This window comes from Primulina tabacum, chromosome 11 (assembly GCF_025594145.1).
Source record: "Primulina tabacum isolate GXHZ01 chromosome 11, ASM2559414v2, whole genome shotgun sequence".
Taxonomy (NCBI): Eukaryota; Viridiplantae; Streptophyta; class Magnoliopsida; order Lamiales; family Gesneriaceae; genus Primulina; species Primulina tabacum.
The window spans coordinates 28,138,055-28,148,647 of record NC_134560.1 but is presented as its reverse complement, the minus strand read 5'-3'; the positions used below and the strand labels follow the sequence as shown (position 1 = coordinate 28,148,647).

At 37.1% G+C, this 10,593-nt stretch overlaps 1 protein-coding gene across 1 annotated transcript; it reads left to right on the top strand.

Moving 5' to 3' along the window:
- The first annotated feature begins 448 nt into the window (after positions 1–448).
- Positions 449–9,947, top strand: LOC142518016 (uncharacterized). Its single transcript, XM_075620591.1, has 4 exons — positions 449–682; positions 831–901; positions 9,143–9,223; positions 9,705–9,947. The coding sequence occupies exons 1-4, from the start codon at positions 499–501 to the stop codon at positions 9,726–9,728; spliced, it is 360 nt and encodes a 119-aa protein (XP_075476706.1). The 5' UTR covers positions 449–498; the 3' UTR covers positions 9,729–9,947.
- The last annotated feature ends 646 nt before the right edge of the window (positions 9,948–10,593 follow it).

Below are 10,593 nucleotides of genomic sequence, written 5' to 3'. Positions count from 1 at the left end.
GTTTTTAAAAAAAGCATAAATAAACAAAAAAATTAGCAATGAGGATTATAATATTGTTATTCTTATTTCTTATACGAGCAAGTAAATCTCTCGTCAGAAGATCTTACGAATTTATATTCGGAAAACAACTTGATCCGATTTATATTTACGAAAAAATAATACCTTTGACTTAAAATATAAAACTTTTTCATGAATCGGATTGGGTTGGAGATCAATTTCACCAAATTTCGGATTGGGTTGGAGAACAATTTCACCAAATTGATCGATGTGATAGTTTCATATGAGTTTTTATAAATTAAAAATGGTTCGTGAGTACGTGTAATTAAATATAAATTATTAATCGCTCGAATGAGCTAAATGCACAATAATTATTGATTAATATTTTTTTATGTTAAATTCGATCAATTCATTGATTAATAATTAATAAACAATTGGATAATTTTGGGTTCAATGATGCTTCCATGATTCGGTGTCGTATCATCATACGCTTTTATACCTATGCTCCATCGGCTGAGCCAAACTCTTACATTTTCTCTACAACCTAGTGCGTCGACAAAAGCAATGGCCGCTTCATTGGCTCGCCAAGCCGCGAACCTCGCCAAGCTCTCATATTCCTCCCCGTCGGTGGCGGCGTCTCGATCTGCCTCTTTAGTTTACCGCCGGGGTCTCGCTGGCGCCGCCGGTATTTATTTTAACCTCACATTTCAGATCAGTCTATTCATTAGCTATGTCGATATGTTCCATGTTTTTTTATGTATCGTCTTCACCCCTTTTGATTTTCGATATTTGCCTTTTTCTTTGTGCTGAATATCTGCCCATCGAATTTGCAGAACACCATGGGCCACCAAAGGTTGATTGCTGGAAAGAACCAATGAATCCGGGAAACTGGAAGGAAGAGCATGTGAGTTTTTTCTATAAACTTTTTAGATATTTGGAGGTTATGAAATATCTCAACTATTTTGGAGGTTTTGTTTGTTTCATTTTTTTTGTTGGAATTTGTTGATTCATTCTATTTATAAAGATTTCTATTTTTATTCTTTTTATTTATCAAACGTTATGGTTGATCATATAATTCTCAAGTTTGACTGCATAAGTTAAGATATATAATGAGGATTTTAGCATTTAGGAGCAATGTTTTGGCTATTTTTGGTAATATCCTTGTTCAATATGGTGTCTTTCAAGTATGACTTTTGTGGGTTATATTCAACACAAAATATCAACGACTTGCATGCGGTTACTGGCCAGAACTACGAGCTGTTAGGTTGAGTTCGAGTGTTGGAATGGTTACCGATCACAAAAGGTAAAGTTGAGTGGTAACTGGACAGCCGGTGCCTTCGGTATAAGAAGACCAGAAAGGCAGTTATAGAAGCGATGAGAGTAAGAGTCACCGCATGCAGATAGAATCGAGAAACACCTGTGATTAGAGAGATCCAAGAAAGTGCAAGCAACAGAGATAGAGTCGGAGAAATCGAGGGAAAAGTCTCGATTGTAACTCTTTCACTGTGATAGATTTGTTCTCGTGAAAAATTTCTCTTGAATCATTCAACAAAGGTGGTGGTTGTTCCTCCCGTGCATGTAGGCCGATAAAACGTCTGAACAACATAAATTACTGTTGTTGTTCTTGTTGTTCGTGTATTCATTGTGTTCTTTATCTCTGCTCTGCACACAAAACTACAAACGATCAACACTGAGAATTCCTTGAACTATTGTTATTGTGTGAAGGAAACATCCAGGTTTACACAGGAACATCTTTGATATCATATTTTCACAAGGGAATTGAAGTTGCAAAGTCCAGATTCATATATCGTATGTCCTGGACGTTGTTGCAGTTCTTGGAAAAAGATTAATTTCTAACAAGTGGCAACGTCCGTGGGAATTGAATTCTCGATCAAGAAGATATGGGTTCAATGAAGTTCGACATTGAGAAGTTTTCTGGAAAACTGATTTTGGTCTTTGGAGGATTAAAACGAGGGCAATTCTTGTACAACAAGGTCCTGCAGAGGCTCTGAAAGAGAAGGAGGAGATGTCCTGTACCCTCTCTGATAAAGGGAAAAAATGGTATCATGGATAGGGCACTAAGTGCAATAATTCTACGCCTCGGTGATAAAGCACTACGTGAAGTTTCAAGGGAGAAGACTGCTGCGGCGATGTGGCTTAAACTTGAAAAATTGTACATGACGAAGTCTCTGGCCAATCACTTATACTTGAAACAAAGATTGTACTCCTTCAAGATTGGTGAAGACAAAAGCCTTTCGTACCAAATAGATGAATTTATCAAGATCTTGGATGATCTGGAATATATGGAGATCAAATTGGAGGATGAAGACAAGACATTAATTCTCTGATTGCCCGGCCAATATCATATGAAAATTTCAAAGATGCAATGATTTATGGTAGGGAACAAAGTATATCTCAAGAAGAAGTTCTGTTTGCAATACAATCAAAGGAGTTGCAAAAGAAACTCCAGAGAAACAATGAACAACAAAGTGAAGGCTTGTTCATCCGAGGCAGAACCGTGAAAAAGAATCCAAAAATGAAGAAAGATCGATCAGGATCCAAGAGCCAAAGAAAATATAAATGCTTCCACCGTCACAAAGAGGGACATATTAAAAGAAACTGCCCAGATAGGAAGAAGCCCTTAGAAAAACCAAAGGAAAATAATGAAGTGTCCATAGTTGTCAAAGGATTAAGGCGAGAGGCGCCACCAGGCAAGGACCTTGACCCCAGGTGCAACGATTCACTAAAGCGAGTCCAAGCGCTCGCCTAGACTAGCTTTGGAAGTTCACTCATTTTTTAATTACTTGTTTAAAACAAAAAAGCCTGAACCCAAACCCTAGTAATCCAACGCGGGAACCAGAAGAAGAGAGCGCTGAACATAAGAACGAGGTGAGGGTATCGACATCTAAAAAGCAAAAAAAATACCAATTTCACATTTTTTGGATGGAGAGGAAGAAGAAATTGATCTTGATCAAGAAAATTATGAAGACCAATAAGAATACAAGTCTGAAAGTCCCGGGGACTGAGGATTCGATGGAAAGAAATGAACTTAATTTGGATAATTGAATAATTTTATTCATGTTACTAACTAATATGAACTTATTAATTATTTTTTGTTTTGAGTGACATTGTGACTTAATTATTTCATATTTTAATATATTTATTCTAACTTAAATATGTTTTTTTTTAAATTAAAAAATGCGACTTGCTTCGGTAAGGCACGCACCTCGCCTTGTGCCTAAGGCTCCATATCTCTTGTGCGCCGTATCTCTTGTGCGCCTCGATGTGCCTTGCGTCCTTGACAACTATGGAAGCATCAATGGTTTCTGATGGTCATGATTCTGCTGAAGTACTAGCTGTTGCAGACTTTGCATCAAGCAATGAATGGATCTTGGACTTTGGGTGCTCTTCTCACACGTGCCCTACAAAGTCATGGTTTGAGACAATGACACAATCTAATGACGGACTGGTTCTTCTAGGGAATAACAAGGCTTGTCACGTGAAAGGAATATGCATTGTTAGACTAAGGCTTCACTATGGTATTTGCAGGATACTTCAACATGTTAGATATGTCCCACAACTTGAGAGAAACTTAATATCCCTAGGAACACTTGATTCAAATGGATATAGTTTCAAATCAGATCAGGGGCTACTTAAAATCCACAAAGGCTCTTTAATCATCATGAAAGGGGTTAAAAAAACATTCTATATGTTCTACTGTGCATAACTGTGATTGGTGGATCTGCTATGGTTCAGAATTCAGCAACCAAGACACTCCTATGTTCATTTGAGACTAGGACATGTAAAACTTCTTGAATTAGAAAAACAAAACTTGCTGTGTGGTGATAAAGATTCAAGCCAGTGTGAGTACTATATTTGGGGAAGACTGAGAGAGTAAAGTTTGGCCAAGCCAAACACACAACATGCGAGCCTTTTGAGTTTGTATATTCAGATCTTTGGGGACCTTCAAAGACCCCAACTCATGGAGGAGGAAGGTATTTTCTGTCAATTGTTATGATCACTCAAGATGGGTTTGGATTTATATTCTCAAGTCAAAGGATGAGGCACAGAACTATCAGTGTAACTCCTCAACAGAATGGGCTGGCAGAAAGAATGAGCCGCACTGTGTTAGAAAGGGTGGTGCATGATACTTAATGCCGGACTACCAAAGACATTCTGGGAAGAAGCTGCAGTCACAATCAGTCACTTAACAAACAGATGCCCTTTTAGTGCCATTGAATTCAAAACCCCAATGGAATTATAGAGTGGCAGACCGGCATATTATTCAATGTTAAGAGTTTTTGGGTGTCTAGATTTTGCTTATGTTAAACATGACAAGCTTGAAGCCAGGGGAAGGAGGTGTATATTTGTTGGATATCCAGGAGTCAAAGGATATAAAGTATGGAATTTATAGTCCGTTTGGCCAAGATGTTTCAACATAAGGGATATTACATTTAATGAAACAAAAAGGGATATGCCTCGAAAAAAAGCAGTTTGACACAACCAAGTTATGAACTTGACAGTTCACCAGTTGAGGTGGAGCTCCAAAATGAATCTACACCTCAAGAAACAAATGAAGAAAATGAGGATCAGGGAAGGACTGATCAGGAACAACTCCAACCTGGTGATGAGGTGACATCCTATAGACTTGCAAGGGATAGATAAAGAAGGCAGATCAGACCTCCTTTAAGATTTGTTCAAGAAGATTTAATGTCTTTTGTGTGCTCATGGCAGTAGAACACGTGGAGCAAAACTAGCCATCATCCTTTAAGGAAACAATCAAAGAAAAAATAAGGACAGATGGATCAATGCCATGAGAAAAGAGTTAAACTCACTACAGAAGAATAACACTTGGGAGTTAGTGCAAAGACCAAAAAGACAAAGAGTTGTTGGCTGCAAGTGGATTTTAAAACTGAAAGAGGGATTACCTTGATCAAATAAAGTGCAATACAAAGGAAGATTAGTTGCCAAAGGGTATACTAAAGTTGAAGGGATAGATTCAATGAGATTTACTCTCCTGTAGTAAAGCACTTCTCAATAAGATTTACTCAATAAGACTTATCCTTGCACTTGGAGCACAACAAGACCTAGAGCTAGAGCAAATTGATGTTAAGACCGCTTTCCTGCATTGTGAGTTGGAGAAAACAATCTTCATGGACCAATCAGAAGGGTTCTTAGCTCTAGGTATTAGGTCAAAAGTATGTCTTCTAAGAAAATCATTGTATGGCTTGAAACTAAGCCCGAGGCAATGGAATAAACGATTTCATGAGTTTATGGTGAAGATAATATTCGTGAGAACTGAGAAGTAGTTTTGACAGCTGTGTGTACATGAGAGAAGAAAGGGGCAGTCATAGGACATTTCTTCTTCTCTATGTAGATGATCGGAAGTAAGGAGAAAGAGGCAATAGTACAAACTCTGAAGAAAACAACTGAGTTCTGAGTTTGAAATGAGGGATTTAGGTGAGGCAGAAAGAATTCTTGGTAATGATATCAAGAGGAACAAAAGTCTGACAACTTTGTTTTTGAGGCGAGAGTTATATATCAAGAAGGCGCTCAAAAAGTTCAATATGCATCAATCCAAGATTGTGTCCACTCCACTTGGACAACACATTAAACTATCATCAGAACAATCACCAGTAAGTGATGAAGAGAAACAGGAGATTATAAGTTTCATATGCCAGTGGTGTGGGGAGTGTAATGTATGAGATGGTGTGTAGCCGCCCTGACTTTGCTCATGCAATAATTTTTAGTGTCTAGATTCATGGCAAATCGGGGGAGGGCACATTGGGAACCCTTGAAGTGGATTATGAGGTACTTGAATGGGACATCAGGCTTGGGCTTATTGTTTGGAAGCCAAGGGGAAACAAATTCACCCGTGGTTGGATATGTGAACTCAGATTATGCTGGGACCTTGTTACAAGGAAGTCACTGACAAGATTTGTGTTTACAGTCTATGGAACAACACTTAGTTGGAAGTCTACACTTCAGTTCGTTGTAAAGTCTACACTTCGATCAGTTGTTGCACTGTCAACTACTGAAGCTGAATACATAGCAGTGACTGAGGCTGTAAAAGAAGCCATACGGTTAAAAGGGACAGAGTTAGGTCTGAAACATGAACATTTGGTGGTCTTTTGTGATAACCAAAGTGTAATTCATTTATCTAAACACCCAGGTGTTTCATGAAAGATCGAAGCACATTGATGTGAAACTCTACTTTGTGAGAGATATAATTTCAAAAGGAGAAATTAAGCTGGAAAAGGTTGACACAAAAGACAATTCCACAGACATGTTAACTAAGGTATTGCCTCATGTTAAGTTCAAGCATTGTTTGAACTTGATAAGGGGAGTGGAAAAAAATAGCTCCGGGTGGAAAGAAGGAACAACCTAACTTAAAGACAAGGTAGAGATTGTTGAATGTGGTGTGGTGTCTTTCAAGTTTGACTTTTGTGCGTTATATTCAACACACGATATCAAAGACTTGCATGCGGTTACTGGCCAAACTACAAGCTGATAGGTTGAGCTCTAGTGTTGGAATGGTTACCGCTTACAAAAGGGAAAGTCGAGTGGTAACTGGAACAGCCGATGCCTTTGGTGTAAGAAGAGCAGAAAGGCAGTTACAGAATATATGAAAGTAAGAGTCACCACATGCGGATAGAATTGAGAAACACCTGATATTAGAGAGATCCAAGAAAGTGCAAGGAACATAGAAGAGTCGGAGAGATCGAGGGAAAAAGTCTCGATTGTAACTTTTTCACTGTGATTGACTTGTACTTGTGAAAAATTTCTCTTGAATCATTCAACAAAGGTGGTGGTTGTTCCTCCCATGGATGTAGGCCGATCAAACGGCTGAACAACGTAAATTACTGTTGTTCTTATTGTTCATTCATTCATTGTGTTCTTTATCTCTGCTCTGCACACAAAACTACAAACAATCAACACTGAGAATTCCATGAACTAAAGTTATCGTGTGAAGGAAACATCCAGGTTTACATAGGAACATCTTGGACGTCATCATATTTTCACAAGGGAATTGAGTTGCAAAGTCCAGGTTCATATATTGTACGTCCTGGACGTTGTCGCAGTTCTTGGAAGAAGATTAATTTCTAACAATCCTTATTGAACAACTGGCCGTTTGTGGTTTGAAGATATTCTTCCCTTGAATTGAAACTTGAAAGGATAACATGGTTTTCCCTCTTGCTACTCTACCTTGTGCATTGGTTTCTGAATATTAGGTTCGGAACAGTCTTGACTAATCATCAAGTAGCACGGAGCAGCAAGGAGGCAGGATGAGAGAAAAACTATTTATGCTATGCCCCAATCACATGCCCTTAATTTTTTTCCTATTGTGCCATAACCGGTAAACAAACTACTAAAAAAATATAAAATCGAAAGCCTAAGCTGGCAACTTGAAAAATTATTTTATGCCGTTGGTGTGCATGACATAGTGCAACCTATATGGTTCTCAGTTTGCAACACATGGTAGTGCCCTTCAACATATATGAGGAAAATTGCTGAATGATTGACCTATTGCATCACAACTATTATTCATCTGTTGTACCTGATATTCTTCCATGGAGCCCATGTTTTGGGTTGGTAAAAAGTTTTTTAATGGTCCCGAACTCTTTAAAATGCCTGTAGAAAGGTGGGTTATTCTTCATTGGATCCTCCAGATCCTACCCAAAAATAGTGTTTCTTGTACGGATGCTCCATAGGTGGTGTTTTTTTAAAAAAAATTAAGCAGTTTTGATGCAGAAATGTTGATGGAACTTTCACCAACCTTGTTGCACAAATTTGGTTCATGTAAAACCCTTTAGCCAGCTCACTGTCCAGTTGTCAAATGCTCAAAATGCCATTTAAGCTTAAAGTATTTACAACACTTGAAGAAAGTCTGAGCATTTATGGGTCTTAATTCAGTCGGATCTCTCTCCATTGATTGGATAATTTACAGTCACTAAGGATGGTTGCCAATTTCTTGAGCCACCTAAAAGAACTGGGCTGGGGGCCTCAACTTTAATGAGCCAACTTTGGCACACTAAAAGAACTGGGCTGGGGGGGTCACAATGGAGTATTCGGGTATAACTTTCCGCATTGGTTAAAAATACCAACTCTGGCTAGGGGAGTGGATGGTTTTCTTTTCAAAAAGCATAGTTTTGGGATCAATCCTGTTACCAAGAATCATGTCAGTTTTCTTTCTCACATTAAGTGAATTTATAAATTTATGATCATAAATATAACCCGACCTGTTGGATCCGACTATGGTAGGTTGAACATGGCAATTACATGAATAGAATCTAAGATGAGTGCACCAGAAAAGATGGCGATACATTTGGAGGAAAGGAGGAAGAAAACTCGAGAGGTTGCTATTTAGAGTAATTTGGGGAGACCTCTTTAGCTACTGTGACTGAACCTGTAGCAATCATGGAGTTTATGGGAAGCGCGATCGATACTTTTGTTCCAATTAGATATGACATGCTACTCACATAATTAATTTGCCTAGCTTTGAGGGTTTCATCCTATAGGTTGGTTGTCGAAGGGTGGGCGTAATTTTTATGTCGGCCATACTCCACCAAGCAATTGGGTGCAAATCGTTCTCATATTTGCATGGATCCAACTTTGGGCTCTTTGATTCTCAAAACCCCCTCTAGTGAAGAATTTGAATATTTCTATACAAGGCTAATGTAGATGTTATGTAAAAGCTTTTGCATGAACTATGCCATATAGGGCATTAAATATCTAGGGAATTAATGTTGTATCTCACATATTTCTTCAATAAGTAGTAATCATTGTGTGCTCACATGGCTGTGCATTTCTTTTTCTCTCTCGCTTTTGATCAAGACTGTGGAATTGTTGAATTCAAAGGTCGTGCTATGAATAAAGAAGAATTTCTCATTTGGCAATTGTTTATGTTTAACCAATTTTGTGCAACTGAACTCCCATAATACTGCAAAGTATCTTCGTTCCCACATGCATCAGTTGTAGTGGAAGTGTATTTGCTTTCACACATGCGATCTTGAAAATCAATAGCGTTCTTTTGTTTCCACTTCTTTTTCCAATCCTTATCTTCTTATCTGGTCATCTTACAATGTCAATAGTTTTAAATTGGTATTACCATATGTATTTGATGGGTTTCGTTACGGCTTTACAGATTGTGATCGTATCTTTATCTGGATGGGGTTTGGTAATCTTCGGAGGATACAAGTTTTTCGGTGGAGGCAAGAAGGAAGAGGTACTTGTCTCGTCTTTTAGAATATGAAACTTTCTGCTCTATGGACTTAATATGGTTAATGTTGAAATGCTTATATATATATCTACACGGAAAGATAGTTGAAGAGAGACTCAAAAAGAGATGGTGAGAGATTTTGGGGTAGGCACTTGACAGCAAGTACGGTTGTTTGTTGAGCTTGGAAATCTAATGCTAGTTCTTAGACTTAGCGGTATGCCGTAAGATGCTAATAAGTTGGACTACAAGCACAATTTGATGTGAAGAATTTGTTGATTTCAAATATTTATTTAATTCAAAGTTTGACTCGAGTTTTAAAATAATTATAGCTCCCATACCATGAATTAAGTTGCACGTAAGAATATTGTATTATACGACACATTCACGTTTATGGTTGAGTTCCATAATCTTTATGAAAAAATAGGCTGTTATACCATGTTATATCAACCTGCTGGGAGTTGAGATTTGGGACTTTTTTTTTTTCCAGAAAATTGTGGAAGCAGCACATTAAGCTGGAATTAAGCACACATTGAAGTGGATTTCGTTCAATAATGTAACCTACTATTCGTTGTTTTGTATGGATTTCAATACATGTTCACCTGATTTCGGTTTCTTTTTTCTTTTTTTTTTTGCTTTTATCTATTTTTGTAATAATAGAGCCAAAAACTTTGTGAACAAAATGCTCTTTATCGTAAAATGGAGTGAGGCAAAAAAGAAATTGTACTTGAAACTCAACCAAATTTGATATTACCAAGTTATACTTTAAAAAATTACAATTAATTATTTGCATAATTTTCATAATGTTGAACTTTTTTTGTAATTGTCATTGTAAAAAAGATATTACGTGACTAATTATATCATCTTTAAGTTATATAATCATATTTATCAAAATATCTTAATAGATTATTTTTAAAATATTATATTTTATAGAACTTATAAGCTTTTACAAGCTTCAAACATGAACTTGCGGTGAAATCAAATTTTGGCCGTTTCATGTCGAAATTATTGTGGCTTGAGCTTCTAAAACATTTAAAAATATTTTTTAGTACAAAGAGGACGATATAGCTTCATGTGGTATTAGTAATTTTCAAACACACACTGTATAAAATCATACAAGTAGTTCACTGTCTAATAAAAAATTGCTTAAAAAATAATTTTCAATTTTAGGTCTAAAACAAATTCAGAATTCGTGTTTTTTTAATTTTAATAAATTAGATTTTTGCATTTATTAACATATGATCTGTACGATATTTCAAAACATATGGAAGCAGCCACCACCCTTGTCTTTGGTTTATGAGAGAGAAACTGACGAGCCAAGAAGATCCGAAAGAGAGCCCAAAATACTTGAATTAAAGAAAGAAGGTCACGAGATGTCT

Bases quoted from the DNA above. Each gene is read 5' to 3' on its own strand.
- LOC142518016 (XM_075620591.1), top strand. From the start codon at position 499: ATGCTCCATCGGCTGAGCCAAACTCTTACATTTTCTCTACAACCTAGT. The intron at 902-9,142 runs GTGAGTTTTTTC...ACGGCTTTACAG, and splicing joins GAAACTGGAAGGAAGAGCAT to ATTGTGATCGTATCTTTATC. The intron at 9,224-9,704 runs GTACTTGTCTCG...TTTTTTTTCCAG, and splicing joins GTGGAGGCAAGAAGGAAGAG to AAAATTGTGGAAGCAGCACA.